Below are 19521 nucleotides of genomic sequence, written 5' to 3'. Positions count from 1 at the left end.
GAGAATGAAGGGGTGGTTAAAGGAATGGAATGACAAAGTAAGGAAGGGTAGTAGTAAGAGTCAGCACACATATAGTTTATAGACAGTACTCCTAAGGGACAGAAGTCCTGAGTTCTAGTACAGAAGGGTGTAGAACCCTCAGAACTGAAGGTAAGAGAGCAGAGAACTGTAACACATCACCAAATTGAACACAAAAATGTATTGGAATTTACTGCTAAGACATATATTTTTTACATATTGTGGATCCTTATATTTACTTATAAAGTCTACATGTAAATATATTGCCTTGTCAGACTCTGCACATTTTGGTAATACATTACTCCCCCTCTAAAACCAATTGTCCTGATTAGTGAACATTAGGCTTGGTCAGTAGTTTGGGCATAAGTTAGAATAGTAGGGTTTGGAAATCTGAATAGACCCTCATTACTTTGCTTTTCACAAGCTGAGGCCTCTCAACTAGTCTAAGTTAGTTATCCTCCTGTTTCTGCATACTATTCTGATAAATATCCAGGATAATCAGACTCTTAGCAACTCTGAAATATGTAATTCAGTTCTATCCTACAGAGTATGGGTTAGTACTCTAGTTCAGTAATATCAGGCTACAGTCAATAGCAAATCTGAAAAAGTAGGAGAAATTTGTGCTTTCAGCTGTTTCCTAGTACTTGCATCTTTGCTTGTCCAACTGTACAATGTTGTTCCCACTTAAAATTGTATAAATTACCTTCTGCCTGAAATCTCAGCAGTCCTTTGTCTACCTTCCATCTTTTCTCTGACAATCAGCCCAAATCAGATTCTCCACAGGAAACTCAAGAGTACATATCCTATGCAACCAGGTCAGAGGATAGATTCTTGCACTCCTGGTTATTGCTACATAGTAGAAGGAGGACCTGTGGGAGGGGGTAGTGGTACTATATGGGTGTGTAGCACTCTTGATGTGTATCATTGTTTAAATAAGTATGATCCCAAAATTCTCATTATCTCATTGTTTTTGCATTATATGTAATATGATCCCAATCAAACGTTCTAGAATGCATCTTTGTGTATAGAAGAACGGAATACCCAGACTGGAACCATGCAAAACGTTGCGATCAAAAAGGTTGTGGTCAAAAAAGGTGTATACCCGTTGGAAGACAAAGTAATGCAGGCGTTGACATCGAAATATCCAGATTTATTTGTAACTAAGTGTTTTTTATTGTCTTTGCCCAATAATGACAGAATTACTATTGCTTTCAGGTCAATCGAATCGAGAAACTGAACGTGTACTTTGACAAATCTCATCGGCGAGACATGTGTACAGTTGTACTCGAGCGTGCCCGTGAAAACCTCAATGACGTACTGGAAAATGTCGTGAATGCCTGCCGTCGAGCAAAATCCCGAGAAGAAGCGAGAAATATCTTGAACAGCAGACTCCCGGAGCATCGAGTCGCTAGATATGTATGGTTAGTATCTCTATTAACTGGATGGGTTTAACAATGATCTCGCTAACTGTTATAGCTATCTTCTTACAGGTCTCCAGGCTATGCATGACAGTGAGAACTTAGTGCACCGAGACATACAGTGAGTAGTTATCTAAGCGCTCATCAGGTTTGAGAAATCTGACTTTGTCAGCCTGCAGAACATTCTTGTATTCGACACGAACACTGTGAAGATAGGAGATTTTGGAAAGTGAGTTGATGCCCTCTCAGATGAATTTAATAAGTAACATATTCGTAAATACCATAAGTGCATGCAATTATAATGCTGTAGAACTAGTACGTGTAATGCTCAGCATACGATATGCACCTCCAGAGTATCACATTCATGGATGCTTCGATGCAAAAGAACTTGATATATGGTCCTTCGGGTGAGTGCATTGTCTCTATGAAACTGCCACTTAAGGTTGAATATTGACTTTTCAGGCTCGTCATATATATGCTCCTGACTATCTCACATCCATTTGAAAGCAATAAACGGGAGGAGACAATAAGGAACATTGTGCAATGCGAACCAGACCTTCCGTATATCAAAAAGGTGCGCGGAGGCGTCTCGAACTATGGTAAGCTATAAAAGTTCACATCCATGAAACGAAGTGCTCAGTGCAAATGTTGGGTGTGCATATTCAAAATATACTGGTTATACAGCAGAACAGTTGGTGAAAAGAACCCTATGTAAGAATCCCAAGGACAGATTAACAGCAAGTCAAGCGCTGTATTTAGCTAAGAAAGTCTGTATTCGGCGCTTAGGCTTCTGTACTTCGAAATATTGATAATAACTTTTGTTTTTGATAGTGGGAAGAACATGCATAGTCGGTTCGTTCCAGTCAACAAACGGGACCGTAATTCGGAGTAAACGGGTCAAGGTTGGGTGCTACCCTAGGATACATATTAAATAGATGGTGATAATGGGATAACGGGCAGAAGGATATAGATAGCAAATTAGTAAGTTGTGTCCAAATTCTGTAAAGAGATTGTTGTGCATGTCAAACATATACGTCTCGTTACGGCTGTCCATCTCAATAAACATCCTCTACCAACATTTGATTGTTTAAATGTGTTCCTTGCGTGTACTTATTTCAATAGCTGTGAATTTTATTGCTGCTCGATGGCTGCAGGGCACAGACAAAACATCCAGAGGTAATTATTATTAGCATATGTGCTACATTGCTTGAATCGTCGGTGATCAACGTAGTCCTTTACTTTATACAATCTGTTTCAAGACTGTTTGTGAATATAGGATCAGGATTCACTAAATTGTGTATTCGAAATAACACTTTTCTTTGTCTTACAGTCACTCGAACACTGATTCCCAGAGGAGCACGTTAACTGACACTTATCAGAGATCTAAGGTGCCCAAAGGCAAAGCAAGCTCAAAGAACAGTATTAAAAAATGAAATAATTCCACAGCCCAAAACCATGGAAAAAGTGAATATTTTGCACAAATTGAAAACTTGGGTAAAATCAAGTAGACACTATTAGAATATTTAATAGATAGTAAATGAAATGGTAGCAGTCTGTGGATTAAGCAAAGATTATCCCACTCAATGTCTTGGATGGCACCCTATAGTTCGTTCCTTCATTCAGTCCCCTTTCCCCTGCCTTTTTCAAGTTTACCAAAAGCCGGCTCCCAAGGAGGCTGAGGAAAGATGGGTTTCCTAATATCGTAAAAACAACGGTCAGATATTCATTTGGTATGTCCAACTTGAAGATTAGTATGTTGAACATGCAGCACACGAGGACACTAGGAAAGGATAAGGTAAGATGTTCCTTTCAAGAGTTATTTGGACGAACGTCACAAAATACAGGAACTGATCAACAACAAGCACTTTGACGAGTGTGAACCCTGTCAACCCGGAAGACAGTCTCCAGAATTCAGCGGCTTTGTAAAGGGCCATAGTCATAAGAATGGCTGCATATATGAGAGGGACAATCCTGCTTCTAACTTAACTAGGGATTGACCACGAGCGCGTTGCTAATTACTTACCAGCCCGCCATACCCCATTGTACTGGCTCTGAGCCAATGAAACCACATATCCTGATGTTTCCTCCTATTTCTCCAGCAGTATCTTTCCGGGAATAAAATGAGTCGCTACATGTGAATTTAGTGATGAGCCTTACAAGACAATGTTTGGACGACATAAATGGTTATTCCCATCTTGAGCACGGCTGCCAAAGCCAGAAGAACTTTCAGAAATAATGATATTACCCTCTCTATAACATGTTTGATCAGACAGTGCTTCACATGTGCATAATCCAGCTCGTACCTTGAGAGAACAATGCGCAGACTCGAAGCATTAAGATGTCTCACAGAAAAATTAGTCTGACATTGTTATGGAATCATAATATGAATGGATCTAGTACTCACAATCGATTAGGATAATTGACAGGTTCACTATAATACCGTCGGCTAGTGTCCCAGGAATCATGAACTGTCATGCTCACTAGCAATATTTGCGGACCAGACCGAAAACAGGCCTAAGGGGTGTAAATTATGATTACATTATTTGAGAGATGTCGCACTCACACCTGGATGGAAAATCAGCATTTTGACAATGACAAGTAGAATGAAGTGGCGTACAATGCAGGACTCGCATCTAGGGTGTTGACTAAGAGAAATCTAGCCGTTACTTGTCTGCATGATGGTCTGGAGTGACCCACTCACAAAACGAATAGAACACAGCACCGAGAAGTCCTATATAGCGGTTCTATCAAATGTTGAGTTCTGGTTAGGCGATCAAGGACAACCATATGGAGCTACGCACTGCAAAGTACACCAAAGTGGGCATTTTGATGGGAGTTTTCTACACACTATCCAGTCAATACTTCTTCACTAAGGTTAGTGAAGAACGCATTACCCAAAAATATTTGATCTGGTTAAATGGTTGGTTATTACGCTGCTCCGGAAAGAAATCTGTCCTAATCTTACCTCGTTATCCATTGTCGTCACTAGAATGCAAACATGATGTCAGCCTCCAACTTACGGTTATGACGAGCTATTCGTACTAATGTCATAGGCTATCACGGTGACGGTGAACACTTGGAAGCATTGTGATACGAAAGCTTGAGACACAAGTATCTGAGCTTCTTCGGGGTCAACTGAGACGGCGTCTGTACGAGGAAGTAGCCTCATGGTAAAGTTGAAAAAGCAGTCGCTTTGCGCAGTCAGGTTAAATGTAGACAGTGGAGACGGACGACACGAACTCAAGAAGAGCTTCTTATTCTCCTAGCTAACACAGCCCGGACGGACTAGGAATGAACCCACTACCAAGAGGTTGATACGAGACCAATCCATTCAATATCAATTGATACAAGCAGGTATGCTGGTTGCGGCATCAAAAGTGTGCACAAACAATTGCGTTGCGAAGGTACCAGAAAGTCAAGAGAAACAAATTGGGCAGTAGAACCGACAAAGCAGATATAAAAGACCTTAACCGTTATAGACTAGAGTCAAGAACCTCAAATCAATGTCTTTTGCAGACCGCCACGTGTACCATTCAGCAGTGCACCAACTGATAGGGAATGGAAGAAACACCAATTATCCTCCTTGTACAATAGTGAGCCATGCATCATGTTATTTGATGCTTTGGATAGTAAGAGTGGATCTGATAAGCAGGCCAAGCGCCATCATAGAGCAAGAAGATGATCTTGATCAGGGTGATTGACAATTAGCATTCCGCTCTTGTTTCGTGGAAAGGCACGTGATGAGGTACGATCAACAAGCGAGCTTAATATTGGAAATACTTTCAGTTATGAGCATGTCAACTAAAGCGAGATATCCGCCGAAAACCCTATGAAGAAGACCGATGACATCGCTGGTTGTTCATCTTGACTTATACTATCGGCTCCGTCGGAGGGTGGTATATCTTTTCTTTAAACAGTTTTGGTAAAACATAATTAGACAAGAACAGGCACAGATGCTCTCTAGACAACTTTTTCAAGCTCTATCTCCTGTTGCGCCTTGTCACGGGTACGCTTCTTCGCCATTTCTAACAGCTTCTTCATGACTTCCACCCATTCTTCCTCCCCTCCCTCACCAACTCCTCTCACCCAATCATCCGCTTCACCAGCCGCTACGATCTCCTTCCACAATTTTCTGAGTTCATTCATATTTGCATAGGCTTCGACCGTCCACTCGGGAACCCGCCATTCGTCTCCGGTAAGTCCGGCGAAGTCGTGCAATGCGTCGCGATAGTCGAACTGCTCGCGGCCTCTGAATGTATGCCATGCATGTGCAAGAGAGTTGTCGCTATCTCCGATATTTGGATCAGCACGTAATATCGCAATGCGGGAATAGATTTCTTGTGTTTCCGCTGAAACGTCTAACGAAGCTGGATCCGCGAAAGCATGGACAATTGCATGCGCTTGTGCCTCGAAAATGGGAAAGGGTGCAACGCGGACTGGGAGACCGACGAAAGCCACTGCGGTTGGTGGAAAGTCATTTGTTAAGGGGAAGAGGAAACGTGCGAGTGGAAAGAGCCAGTGTCCACCATTGTGCAAATGCTCCGGGAGTGACTCAGCGGGTGAGAACGGAAAATGCGGCGGGTTCGGGTTTATTGGAAGATCAGGGGTTTTGACGAATGGGAATGAAAGAACGTAGCCTGTTGCAAGTAAGATATGGTCTATGTCTGTTTCGACTGACCCGTCCTCGAAGTATACGGCCCGTGAGTCGGAACGTACACGATCTGTGGTTGCGTCTAGCGGATTTGCTGTATCCCCGTCCACGACGAAATTATGTCTGGTCTCCGAAAGGTTGGACAACCTCATCACGCGCGAAGAGTAAACAGTGATGTTCCCGTGTGATTCCGCGATAGAGTGAGGTGCAGCGTGAATGAGACGTTTGCAAACTGTGCTCATCTCTTCCGCAATATCAATGCCACTGTATCCACCACCGATGACGAGCACCTTATCACCAATAGAGAAAGGATGCCGATACCACGCAGAATGTGTGATTCGCCCAGCAGATCGCCAGGAGTTGAGCCCTGGAATACTTGGAAAGTATGGAACGCGATAATGCCCGTTGGCAATGACAAGCTTATCGTATTCAGATTCGTGCTTAGAACCGGATGCTGTTCGGACGCCCACGATCCAGCGAGTGCCCGACCAGCGTGCAGATACGACAATGCACTTTAGATGTACATGTCGCATTAAGTCGAATTCCTTTGCATATGCCCGCAGATAGTCTTCTACAATCTCAGCTTTGGGAAATAGGGGTGTAGATGGTGGGAACCAGAAGCTTGGGTAGCACATTATTGGGTGCGGAAGATTGGTGATTATAGAATCGTACATCGGAGTAGGTGGAGGGATATCCTTGTCTGCCGCAGGAGCAGGAAGCCTAACTGTCTTAGACCAAAATTTAATTCAAACACATTCAGGTGCTCACCATGTTCCGCCGATATCATCACGTTCTTCAAATGAATCAATCACCAAATTACCACGTTTATACTCTTTAGAGTCCTTAATTATTTTCAGGACAGCGAGACCCGCGGCACCTGCGCCAACAACGCATATCCTGAGTCCTGATAGAGGATTGATAAGCATTAAAGCAGTTCATGACCTGTACATGCATCACAGTCAATTACCGTGTTGTTCCGCATCGCCCATCTCTCCTATGCAGTAGAAAGGGGAAAGGAGGCAACAAAATGACTCTCTTCAATATAAACCTAGATCAATTTCTTGACTGCATAAGACGAAGGTGCAACACTACAGTTACGCAATCAGACATGTTCGCCGTCGATCACAATCATTAGTCAGCATAATGCGACGTGACCGCGACGCGTTTTCTACACGTGATGCCTCAGTACTCTCCTGTCCTCCACGTCTACGCTTAGTGTCATGGCACCCATACCTCAAACTCTCGACGATGAAATAAAGGGACTTATAGACAACTTAAACAGACGCCAAAAGGATCTGGCTGAATATCAGGTCCCTCGGTTACGCGGATGTAAGGGCCCATTTTCCGAGCAGCAACGGTTCGCAGCTGAACTGAGAGAGGACTTGGATGCATTTGGGAAACAAATCGAGGTAAGTTGATACTTTAATAGCTGTGTCTAGCTATGAGAAGGCTAATAGAAAATAAATCTTCTGATGCATAGACCCTCGAGGTCCGCGCTGAGGATGTCGTAAGGAAGTCGGATCGTGTTTCTGTGCTCCAGCTTGTTGAAGAGTTTCGCGAGTCCAGCCTAAAGTATGCTCGTCTTTCTTCACTTCAGGGGTAGAGACATCTAAATAACCAATAAATGTTAGTATACGGAGAGATATGCGCTCTGCGCTATTACATTCAAAGAAGACAATTGACGCGCAAGCAAAGTCAAACCGGGAAGAACTTTTCAGAGCTGCAACTCCCGACTCACGAAATGTCGAGGAGAAAGCGACGTAAGCATTTCTGTGTATCTGATTATTAGCGAGGCTGAATAATTCGAATTTTGATTGTCCCAGTGATGATGCACTTATGAAGGCTAGCAATGACGTCACGGAGACATTACGACGAACTATTGGACTTATGCAAGGGGAGCTGGAGCGCTCAGTGTTATCATATCAGATGCTCGGTCTGCCCTATTACGCTTCTTTCTTCATCCCCGTCTCTATCACTGACACCTCTAACATAAATAGAACAAAGCACTGCAACGCTCCGCGCAACCTCAACCCAGCACGACGTCCTCTCATTTGCAACACACGCCTCAAAACAGCTCATCACCGCACTGGAAAAGGCAGACTGGTTAGACCGCCTTTTGATACTTGCCGCACTCGCGTTCTTCGTCCTTGTTGTTCTCTATATCCTCAAACAACGCATACTGGATCGAGGGATTAGAATTGCTTTTTGGTGGACACGATTCCTGCCTAGTGCGAGGAATACTGTTCGCGGTGTGGACTCGGAGAAGGCCGGAGTGAAGGTGAAAAGCGTGGTGCAGGAGGTTGTATCGACTATTACTGCTGCAGCCGTAGCACCTTCTGCGTCGGTGGCTAGCGTTGTTCAAGATGCATCAAGCATAACTGAATCCGCTAGCACAATAACCGACAGCATTCTGGAGCCTTTATCGAGCTCACTAGGGATTGTTCAAGACTCAGTCATCGAATCCGTTCGGGATTCGATATCTTCGACCACTACTTCTGCGGCGGGAAGCGCTGTTACCGCAACACTTGATGCTCTGACGGAGACAGTTGCCCACGCTGGTCGTGCAGAGTTATGAGACAGCAGCAGTTCAAGTGGTTCACATCTTCTATCATGTAATTTATCCTGCTTAGAGGAATGATGTTATATATATATATATATACATTCATTGACGCATCCTGAGGTGGGCTTATGATCAGGTACCACTCTACCTGAACAGCTTTTTTCATTTAAACTAGTGTTAAAGTAAGTTATGCTAAACATTTTTAAAAAGTTCAGGAATTAACGACCAACATCCCTGAACTTTGGCTTTATTCCCTCAAACATCTGATCCCTAACATACCATCCATCCTTATAAAACATCTTATTCTCGCAAATCAAATATTCCAATACTCTCCTCGGCTCCGGTTCGTAACCTTCCGGTGCAACCACGCCATTCGGCAAAAGCACCCGATCACGGGAATCGCGAAGGGTGAGACTTTGCATAGACTCGAAACGTACGAGTGCTTGGACGACGTTGCGGTTGCCGTACCGCGGCTCTTCGGCTGCGGTGTACATAGGGAAAGCGCGGAGAGAGAGAATTTGGACCGGGGAAAGTGGACGAAATTTCCAGGTGTTGGTGTACCCTGTTGATGGTATACGAGAAAGGTTGCGCTGGAGGAGCTTGAATGCGTGGGTTTGGTATTCATAGGCAGTGACTTTAGTTATGGCTTTCTTGTCGCCGCTGTATTATTAGCAAGAAATTCATTCTAGTCAGTAAAAGCAAACAGTCGATAGCAAGATGGGAGGACTTACGACGCGATTGCCTCGTTGACACGTCTGTAGAGCTCAAAAAGTTCTTCTCGGAATGGTGCGACCCATGCTTTCTCGCTGGTAGATTTCGCGCGAAAGAGCTGAGGGCTTATTCGCCATTTTGTTATTATTCCGGGGAAGGCAAAGTCGGTTGCAAGGCGATGCATGCTAGCTTATACGCGCGTCCGTCAGTGAACTCAGACTAAATTGAAAGGCGCTTGGATTCATGGATGGGAGATTTACGGACCTAAGCATATTCGACAGGTTGTTCTTCATGTTTTCCTTGATCGCACGAAAACTTGTTGGGCGCGAAGGTATTCGCAAATCTTCAATGATTCGTCAGAAACGTATCCTAATTTCGATGCAGAACAACAATATGTACGCACCCATAAGTGGTGTCTTCGCACCCCAAGGTTCAATACCCTTCGCCAACGACATTCGTAACAAATCCAACTGAGACCCACTTGACTCCATTTCTCGAACACTTTGTTCTTGCCGTATTTTCAAAAATGCCTTTTCATTCGCTTCAGGGGCTGCTGAAGCCTTCTTTGGCTTTTCTTGGACATTTGAACCCGAGGGAGGAAGGTTACGATTCTTAGTTTGCACAGAAGGAGAAGGGTTGGTTGTAGTTTGTTGGGTCGTTGAACGAGCTGTTCGTGCTGTGCGCTGTTGTGTATAACTACGTTTTGCGCATCCTACGCATCGCGGTATAAGAAAAGGGAGCGAAAGGGGAGGGGGACGACGGTACACGCTCGCCAACATGGTCAGTGTAAAAGAACGCGAAATTAAAATAATTAAAATAATTCGCGTAATCATTTCATGTAATATTGTTATGTAATCCAAAGGCTAAATTTCAGATGGCACTGACTAACTGACGGGTATCTTACTTACCCTTGCTCACTATCTGTCCTCGACGTCGTGCTCGGTATGGAGTTCGTCGCTGCACCTCCCGTGCACCGCGTGTTATGCGCAGACTGCGGTATGCTGCGGTATCAATACATGTTTGCTATGTGTGCTCATTTGTTCGGTCAAGGTACACTCATCGAACCTAACTCTGCGAATCTATGTATTGCATGCCTGCGGAACTCGTACGTTTCTTGATCTCTACATCAAGAATGCAACCTGATGTGTATCGATAGCGTCGATATTACGGAAGGAATACCAAAACAGGGTGAGCACGATAGTTCGTGTCGGACTATGTAGCATATACTAACTCGTCGTCTTCTCTAGGATCGCTGTCGTTTTGCAGGAACTGTGAGCGCTTCCTCTCACCGCCATCGGCATGGACGATAGCGGAACCCGAGTCCCGAGAGTTGCTAGCAATTTGTCTAAAGAAACTGAAGGGTTTAAATAAAGTCCGACTTATCGATTCGGGGTTCATTTGGACGGAACCTCATTCAAAGCGAATAAAAGTGAAGCTTACAATTCAGAAAGAGGTAAGCCGGGATTATCATATTCATTAAAAATGGGATATAACATGATGGTCATTAGGTGTTCACTTCAACCATCTTGCAACAAGTCTTCCAAGTGGAATTCATCGTACAATACACTCAATGCTCTGAATGCGCGAGACTTGCCGCAAAAAATACCTGGAAAGCTCTCGTTCAAGTCCGACAGAAGGTTTCTCACAAGCGGACTTTCCTATTCCTTGAACAACTTATTTTGAAACATGGTGCTCAGAAAGAGACGATTTCTGTGAAGGAAGTACGCGACGGGCTGGATTTCTTCTATAGTCAACGAAGTCATGCGCTCAGAATGACCGAGTTTCTGAATGGTGTTGTTCCGGTGAGGTGAGTTTGACTTTGCAAATACTAATTACTTCTGTGGCACTGATTTTTGCCCAGAACCAAATCTTCTGAACGACTTCTCTCGACCGATACCCATTCAAATACCTCAAGTTACAAATTCACATACTCAGTCGAGATCGCACCCATCTGTAAAGACGATCTCGTCTGTCTCCCACTAAAACAAGCACGGTCATTATCCAATATCTCGCCGTTGGCACTATGCACTCGAGTAGGGAACTCCATTCACCTCCTTGATCCGGCAACTTTACAGTCCGTCGACGTAAGTGCGCAAGTATACTGGCGTGCACCATTCGAAGCTCTCGCGGGTGTAAGCGACCTCGTCGAGTTCACCGTCCTTGACGTCGAACCTTCAGGACCTGTGAAAGGCAAATGGGTACTTGCGGATGCTCAAGTTGCGGTGAACGGAGCGTTCCGCTCGTCTTCTACGCATACCAATGAGGGAGGAGATGCAGATATGGATTACGACGACGACGGGACTTTAGACCAAATTTTCCATACGCGGACGCATCTTGGTGGGATACTCCAGCCGGGTGATACTGTACTCGGGTATCATCTCAGTCGAGCAAACTTTAACTCGGACGCGTTCACCGCGCTCCCGTCTTCTCGTGTTCCAGATGTCGTACTCGTTCGGAAGACATACCCGAACAGGAGGAAGAAGAACAAGCCTAGGGCGTGGCGTCTGAAGAGTATGGCGAAAGAAGAGGGTGAGGAAGCTACCGATGCCAGCAACGCTCGTGGTGGTGTTATTGGAAGGATGGGCGGTAGAGATCAGAAGAAGGTCGAGGAGGATTACGAATTGTTCTTGAGGGATATTGAAGAAGACGAGGAGACCCGTGCGGCCGTAAACCTGTATAAAAGGCCCGGGGCAGGATCGGGTGTTGCCGGCGGAAAGACAAGGAGAAAGCAGGTCACGATGGACGTGGACATGGAGGAACAGCAGGAGCCTACACCGGAACAGCCAAGTACTAGTATGGAGGCTGAGACGGATGGTGAAGAAGAGCCGGACTTCCCTGAAGTCAAGCTGGACGAGTTGTTGGATGATTTTGACGAGATGACATTAGGAGATCAGCAGGAGTCTTCGAACCAATGACCTTTGATTCTATTTCGGGATCATTGGGGGACAGTGCAGTATTGGTCTATAGACGAATTATATTGCATAAATATGGCACCTGAGCGCGAAACTTTTATATTATCGGGTTTATAAAAACAAGCCGACGTCAGACCTATTTCATTGGCCCAAGTGTATCCGATGCCAGCATTGATTTTTATGATCATTGAGGCCGGACACATAATTGGGAGAAATGATTACTTCGGAGGAGACCTGAAACGACATTAACTGGCTCCCAGCAGGACAGCGAGACGCTGGAAGGTCATGTTAAACTGAGCCCTGGTCGCTTATCTCGTCTTCGGAAAGAAGTGTGCAGTGCTCAAGCCATGGGAGAGATGACATGCAGTTGTAACAATTGTCCACTATGAACGTACTCTATTCACTGCCTGGGGAGAGTCTTGTTTTGTCTGATGCGATCTGTGCTCTTAACTGAGTTCTGCTTTCTAACTTGTCTTCGAAAAGAAGTACGCAGTGCTCAAGCCATGAGAGAGATGACGTGTAGTCATAATTGTTTGCTATGAACGTGCTCAATTCGCTCCCTAGAGACTTTCGCTTTGGCACAGAGAGGGTAACCACTGTTCTGGGACTGGAATATGCCTGGAGCCTTACCTTATGTAGTATGAAAAAACGCGGAAGTCTCACGCAAGGCAGAATTACGTTCTGCATAGACCAGAATTTCAGTCAGAATGTGAAAGCAGCCAATTAGAGCTCATTCTGATAAAAATTCTGGGTGAGTCAAAATTTGATTCTACCTCGTGTGTCTACCACTTCCACGGACTGTCACTAACGCCATCGATGCACACCTCCAGTACACCTGATTGACAAGGGCGCTTCTTCCTTCATATGCTGCATTTTTATCGACAATGCTTGTTTATTCTGTACCAGGCTGGCTATAAGACCCTCCCATATCTTGTTATGCCTTTCATCCCAACAGTGAAGACTCAAATACCTCGTCAGTCTCTTCTTGCCCAACATATCCCTAATTAATTTCTTGTACACGCTCAACAGCTCCTGCTTCCAGCCGATAAAGATGTGCTTTGACCTCATCTCGTACGCTGAATACTATCCGTGCCACCACAAACTTGAGGTTTCGCGTCATCCGGTGCGCAACATACTGAAACGCAATTGATTGCGGTAACACATTTTTGTTCACAGGTGGACTGCATGCAACCGAATTGTGTGTTCAGTCAGGCTCATAACAACCACGAATGGCATGACTGTTTGCAAACATGCACCCAGGAGTACGTATATTATTGAGCATAGTTGCTTTTGCTGAATTGAGGTTCACTACATGTAGTGCTCCACATGCTCTAAACATTGTCGTTCAGGATCGACCAGCGAGATGTCCACGTTGTTTTGCAGTTTGGAGAGATGAAGTGCCCCACGCGTAAAGCCTTCCAGCCACGCTGTTTGTCATTACGAGTCTCGCGACAGTGAAGATACATTAGGCGTTGAGGCAAGAAGCAGCCGTTTATTGATACCTCGTCCTAGAGATGTAAAAGCAAAAACTCAGTGAGCTTATTCAATATAGCCAATCTACCAAAATTGATGTCATCGGCTGCGAAGAGATACAGGATGATCCTTGTCAAAATCGACTGGTCAACTCTAAGCTCCTTAGGCAACTGATCCCTGGCACGCGTTTTCCTTGTAGTAAGAAATAAATCAGTAAACATTAGCAACGTTCTGGTGGATAGGTAAAAGTTCGCACTGTTATAACGTAGCATCTCCTCGAGAAGGTCGATGCGTGTAAGGATCATACGTCGACAGCAAAATTATTTTACCGTAGTTCATCCAGACCTCATTTAATCTAGGCCAAGTAAATAGAAGAGTGCTCCATCGGCTTCTGTCAAGACGTACGGCGGAAGAGAACAACGGGATAGCCTTCATTAATTCCATGCGAGAGCACCGACATGACCAACTATTTCCAATTGTCGCAAACAATTTTGCTGCATGAGAAGCAATGTGTGAACAAAACGAAAGATACCTGTTTCACAAGTAGACAAGGATTACGGTGATGGGTAGATGAGAACCAGAAAGAGTGTGTCAAGGATTGATTTTACATAATTCGATATACTATTACTATGAAGCCTCAATATTGGCTTTAAGGACCCACAGGCAGTCGATCCCTTGCACGTTTTTGGCCTATAAGACGGATTAGATAAACATCATCCACTTTCCAAAGTAGACTGTTGTAAGACACGCACTGTTATAATGCAACAGTTTCTCGATCAGGTCGACATGTGTCAGGACCATACGTCGACAACAATATCGTTTTAGCTGCAATTCATCCAGCACGTCACTTTCGTTGCGAAAAAAAAAAATAGGCCAGAAGTACAGTCCATTAGCTTGTGTGGAGAAACACAGCAAAAGATAACAAGGGTACGTACCCTTCACTAATTCCTTGAGAGAGTAATGCCATGTACTCGTTCCATTTGTCGCCCACGACTTTACCGCACGAGAAGCAGCGTACAGGAATGATCTATGAAAATGACTGAGTTTTTTTCACTATGTAGACAAGCGAAAGTAAGTTACGAACCATGATGGTGAGGGAAGAAAAACAAAGAGATTGTTCGAGGCTTGGTCACGAGAATTATGAAAGGCACGTGACGGGAACTTTCAAATTCCAACCAACTCAACGACTCATCGTGTTTCAACCTTCAACTAACCCGTAGTGTTCACGCAGCTATCATTGGTTGAGTGTCTACAGCAGCATAGAGCTCATGAAGGCAGCAGTGCATTTTACAAGAGATGGCAGACGTGTATCATACAAGATGACCAAACTTGGATGTCTGAATCTTTTTTCCGGCCGATGATGTGAAGATCTTGTCACTGAAGAGCTATAAATCTGTATTTCCTCATTCGAGCTTCTCAACAGAACGGTAGCCGACTGTAGGTAAACAAACTTCTGAGCTGTGCGCGCATGGCTGATTGTTATTAATTAGGCTTTCTTCTGAGCACTCGGCACAAGTCGAAGAGAATGAAGTTAGGGAACTACGCATGAGTGTGTAATGGAGTAGAAGTCTTGCACCGTTTCGTGATGGCGTTTCACGAACCGATTGCAATCAGTTCTGCATATTTCAGCTTTCTGTGGGCGTCGTCTAAGTCTGTCATCGTGCAATCACACTGCCAGAATTCGCCAGTGGCCATTTGATTTTGGAAGGCTCACTCGAAATTGGCTTACCATGTTGCAAGCGTTTTCAGTGGTCTTCACAGAGTTGTCGGTCACGTTTTCTCCGTATACGCATCGTCTGCATGACTAATAATGTTTTTTATTTTATTTTTATTTTTACTTGTTCTTTGTGCCCAGGATGCGGAGACGGGTGTCCTCATTGGCGATCTGCTCCATAGAGTATAAAAATACGTTCTCTTCTGTTGTATGCCCATACCATCAGCATCTGGGATTCTGAAACGGGGATTCCCCAATTCGAGCATATGAAGGTCGTGTCTGTTCCGTTGCATATTGTCCAGGTGGAGGCTTCATTCTCTCTGGCTCTGCTGGCAAGACCATCTGCATCTGGGATGCTGGGACCGATGTTCTCATATGAACCACTGGTGGGGGGGGCGGGGGGAGGCATGAATATTGGGTCGGTTCTGTTGTATTTCTCCATAATGCACGTCACATCGTCTCCGTATCTCATGACAACACCATCCGCATCCGGGATGGTGGGGCCAGTGCTCTCGTCGGTGAACCGCTATGGGGGCATTAAGACGAGATCTGTTATGTCGCATCCTTTTCTAGACGGATGCCGTATCGTCTCCGGGCCTCATGGCAACATCATATGCGCCTGGGATGCTGAGACTAGTGCCCCTGTCAGTCGATCACTTCCAGGGCATGAAAGTTGAATATATTTTATTGCATATTCCTCAGACGGAAAGCCCACATCGTCTGGGGTCTCTTGACAAGGGGCTTATGTCTGTGATGCTGAATGTGGCGTCATTGTGAGAGAATCGCTGGAGAGACAGAGTGAGAGCACTGGATTCCCACAAGACAGAAGGTATGTCCTGTCAATGCTGACAACAATAATATACTCGCAAGAATTCTTCCAGGCATTCCAATTGACAGATAGATTCGAACCTCGGATGGTGGTCATTTTTCTGTGCGTGCGTCATAACATTGGAATAGACTTTGTAATATCAGACTTAGTCACCCTCCGTTGAATGCATCTGGCCTTCCTGTGAAGATTGACTAGTCAATGCTATCACACAGTGCTATGTGTGCTCCTGTGAGGATGGAAGAATAGATTAGAACCGGATTGCCAGTTTCCATTGAGTAGAGCTGGTAGCAATATCCATGAAGGACATAACTTATCACTTATTACCAACCCAACAGGACTAGCTATGGAGCTCCAGACCGATATTCGAGACAATCCCTGTGTATGCATGGTACAACGCAAACATTATTAGAACTATCCCAACATACGTTGGTCTGGCAACCCTAGCAACCACAAGAACAAATTCAACATGTATGGCAACAAAGGCGATTTGCACGCATGATTACTTGATGTAAATACGGAAAGGGCAGCGTACGGTTACTACTTTGCACTTGGTGGAAGGCCCGGTACGTAATGAAAAAGTATACACTTAACTTGTTTGGTGAAGCAAATTTTGCACTGACATTCTGCACACAAAGATCAGTTTCTGCTGTTGCTTAGAACTACAGCTATAGCTAATGCTCATCAGATTGGTATGACAATTTAATGCACATCGGGTTGGATCACTCGAAACTTATTCAGGTTTGCGTGTATTAAGTGTCATAAGTCGTTAAAAGCTTTGATATCAATCAGAAGAATGAACTATCATGTAGCAACAGGCATCATCGAGTATTGAAGGCTTTGGTTTCAATCAGATGAATCGATTGTCGCTTAACAACGGAGATGTGCTACCACACTTTATGCTGATACTGAAGGCAACAATAAATGAGTTGCACAATATTTATAGCCTGTAAATCATTTATAAAAAGCATCTTCACTGGTGATCTTTGATTCATTCTCTCTTGCAAACAGCTCAAGCTACAGAACAGTAGAAACCATAAACAATGGACTATGGAAGTGACTTGGAAATGTACCAGGATCTTGCCCATAAAGAACTGGAGAAATGTACATGCTTTTAGTTTAGTATACTAATTAGTATAAGACAGAAACAGGTTATTAATTCACAATTTAACTAGATAAGAAAAAGCTGGGAAGAGATGGTGACAGCACTTTAGCACTATATGGAGATAACAAGACACTTCAAGGACCTTTGATACAGAACAGGGATCATATTTTGGTTATATGTAAGAAAACCCAATTTATTTTTGCTGGTTAAAAGTAATACATTGTGCTTAATATTATTAACAGTCAGAGACACTTTTAATAAGCATAGCAGGAGTGCCCCAAATACTCTCTCTTGTTATTGAGACATCAAGCAAGTGTCTGTCTTATATACTACATAGTGAAGTCTGATAGTCCAAGGCATTCCAAGCACAGTAACTCTACATAAGGCAATTAGGGATTTCCTAATCCAGAGTGCAATCTAATACTCCCCTTCAAGCATTAATTAAGAACTAGGACTGTATGCCTAATAGTTTGTTTAGATGCTTGATCTGTAGGATGTGGAGAGCTTTTGTAAGAATGTCTACTAATTGGTTCTGTGATTGAACATAGTATACATTAATGTAATTGTTTTGAATGTAACATTGTACAAAGTCTTTTTGTAGATCAAGGTGTTTAGTACAAGCATTGTATGTTATTTTGTCAGACTTTACAGTCTTTATTACACCTTGATTATTACAATAAATTGTAATAGGTGCCAATTCAGTCTACAGTACCTCTTCAGTGAATTGTTTGAGCCAAATAGCTTCTTGAGTAGCATATGCTAGCACTTGCAACTCTGCTTTGTAAACAGATAGTGGTACCAGGTTTTACTGTTTGCTTGACCAAGATATGGTTGATTTAGCTAATTGAAAGATGTAGCTGTTTATTACTTTATGTCCTTCTGTCATTTGTCTGTCTGTATCACAATAGTCTTATAGTTTTAAGGCATTTGTGCTTCCAAGTTGAAGCCAGTAATTCATTGTATATTTTAAATATGTAAAGCAATGTTTCACTACTTTGTAGTGATGTGTTTGGGGCTTTTTGTAAGTAGCACACTAATTGCCCAGTAATATAAGATATGTCTGACTGTGTACAATCTGCAACATATCTTAATGATCCTACCATATTTATGTATAGTGTTGTTTCATTATTACTTTTGTTTGTATTGTACATATTGTTTGTATTGTTAGATAGATCTATTCCAGGAGTAATAAGCATTCATAGTGCCTTTTCGTTTTTGAAGTGGTAACACTTGATTATACTTTCAATATAATACTTTTACTGTAAGCTAATTGTTTGTTAAAGTCTATCTCAGCTTATTTCAATACTAAGTAACTAATGTATTTTGTTACTGTTAGTGAATTCAACATGTTGTCTTAATGTATGTTTAAATACTGTTATTATAGCAATAGTTTTGCTAATAATTATAATATTGTCAACATACATAAATGTTACAAGAATTGTTTTATTATTTTGTTTCTTATAAAATACAGTATGATCATAATTAGCTCATTCTAATCCAATCTTAAGCAGTAGTTCAGTAATCTTCTTGTACCATTGTCTACCTGCTTGTTTCAATCCATATAACACTTTATTTAAGCATAATGCTTGTCCAGGTTTAATATCTGTAAGTAGCCTACCTGGCAGCAGTTTCACATAAATGAGTTTGTCCTCATTTAGTTCTCTGTAAAGATATACAGATTTTACATCTATCTAATGTATTTTGTAGTTCTTAGATGCTGCCTAAGATAACAATAATTGTACTGTTGATAGTTTTGTTACTAGGGCAAATAAGTTGTCAGAATAGAAGTCTATTCCATTCTTTTGAGCATATCCTTGTATTACAAATCATACTTTGTATTTGTCTATTCAGCTGTTAGCCAGTCTTTTAATTTTATAGACAAATTTCATTCCAATTATATTTGTGTTTGTAGGGGGGATAGCATATATCCATACGTTTCACTGTTGAAGTGACTGTATTTCATCCTTCATAGCTTTGATCCACTGTTCTTTGTCTATGTATGTTATAGTATTATAATATGTTAATGGATTGTTATAGATTTTGTTGAGGAATTTGTTAAATTCTGTTAGATACATAACTAGGTTTATATTGTCTTTGTAATTTAAACCTATAGTTTGTTTAGCCAGTCTTCAC

The 19521-nt window shown here is 43.0% G+C and overlaps 7 protein-coding genes across 7 annotated transcripts; 3 read left to right on the top strand and 4 right to left on the bottom strand.

Annotated features, from left to right (window-relative positions):
- Positions 1-1072: 1072 nt before the first annotated feature.
- Positions 1073-2285, top strand: FOMMEDRAFT_31368 (kinase-like protein; the record flags this gene model as incomplete). Its single annotated transcript, XM_007270332.1, has 9 exons — positions 1073-1135; positions 1234-1439; positions 1495-1557; positions 1585-1665; positions 1747-1751; positions 1789-1843; positions 1899-2035; positions 2121-2203; positions 2268-2285. The coding sequence occupies 9 exons, from the start codon at positions 1073-1075 to the stop codon at positions 2283-2285; spliced, it is 711 nt and encodes a 236-aa protein (XP_007270394.1).
- A 766-nt stretch (positions 2286-3051) lies between these two features.
- Positions 3052-4605, bottom strand: FOMMEDRAFT_160910 (uncharacterized protein; the record flags this gene model as incomplete). Its single annotated transcript, XM_007270534.1, has 11 exons — positions 3052-3130; positions 3267-3407; positions 3460-3564; positions 3594-3686; positions 3740-3778; positions 4054-4081; positions 4138-4180; positions 4238-4276; positions 4331-4345; positions 4402-4421; positions 4479-4605. The coding sequence occupies 11 exons, from the start codon at positions 4603-4605 to the stop codon at positions 3052-3054; spliced, it is 729 nt and encodes a 242-aa protein (XP_007270596.1).
- Positions 4606-5382: 777 nt separating this feature from the next.
- Positions 5383-7076, bottom strand: FOMMEDRAFT_148810 (FAD/NAD-binding domain-containing protein; the record flags this gene model as incomplete). Its single annotated transcript, XM_007270533.1, has 3 exons — positions 5383-6807; positions 6856-6991; positions 7055-7076. 3 exons carry the CDS (start codon positions 7074-7076, stop codon positions 5397-5399), a joined length of 1569 nt encoding a protein of 522 aa, XP_007270595.1. The 3' UTR covers positions 5383-5396.
- Positions 7077-7307: 231 nt separating this feature from the next.
- Positions 7308-8662, top strand: FOMMEDRAFT_113253 (Sec20-domain-containing protein; the record flags this gene model as incomplete). Its single annotated transcript, XM_007270532.1, has 5 exons — positions 7308-7496; positions 7568-7659; positions 7719-7847; positions 7911-8020; positions 8085-8662. 5 exons carry the CDS (start codon positions 7308-7310, stop codon positions 8660-8662), a joined length of 1098 nt encoding a protein of 365 aa, XP_007270594.1.
- A 203-nt stretch (positions 8663-8865) lies between these two features.
- Positions 8866-10137, bottom strand: FOMMEDRAFT_160907 (uncharacterized protein; the record flags this gene model as incomplete). Its single annotated transcript, XM_007270531.1, has 4 exons — positions 8866-9307; positions 9379-9547; positions 9579-9701; positions 9762-10137. 4 exons carry the CDS (start codon positions 10135-10137, stop codon positions 8866-8868), a joined length of 1110 nt encoding a protein of 369 aa, XP_007270593.1.
- Positions 10138-10302: 165 nt separating this feature from the next.
- Positions 10303-12395, top strand: FOMMEDRAFT_170603 (NMD3-domain-containing protein; the record flags this gene model as incomplete). The annotated part of the gene is made up of 6 exons (XM_007270530.1): positions 10303-10354; positions 10409-10463; positions 10515-10546; positions 10606-10811; positions 10867-11165; positions 11220-12395. The coding sequence occupies 6 exons, from the start codon at positions 10303-10305 to the stop codon at positions 12271-12273; spliced, it is 1698 nt and encodes a 565-aa protein (XP_007270592.1). The 3' UTR covers positions 12274-12395.
- A 2050-nt stretch (positions 12396-14445) lies between these two features.
- Positions 14446-14770, bottom strand: FOMMEDRAFT_94298 (uncharacterized protein; the record flags this gene model as incomplete). The annotated part of the gene is made up of 2 exons (XM_007270360.1): positions 14446-14590; positions 14679-14770. Coding segments are annotated over 2 exons (237 nt in total), but the record flags the coding sequence as incomplete, so codon positions are not given.
- Positions 14771-19521: the final 4751 nt, after the last annotated feature.

Source organism: Fomitiporia mediterranea (assembly GCF_000271605.1).
Source record: "Fomitiporia mediterranea MF3/22 unplaced genomic scaffold FOMMEscaffold_13, whole genome shotgun sequence".
Taxonomy (NCBI): domain Eukaryota; kingdom Fungi; phylum Basidiomycota; class Agaricomycetes; order Hymenochaetales; family Hymenochaetaceae; genus Fomitiporia; species Fomitiporia mediterranea.
Note: the sequence above shows the minus strand (reverse complement) of the source record. Positions and strands in the feature narration are given on the sequence as shown.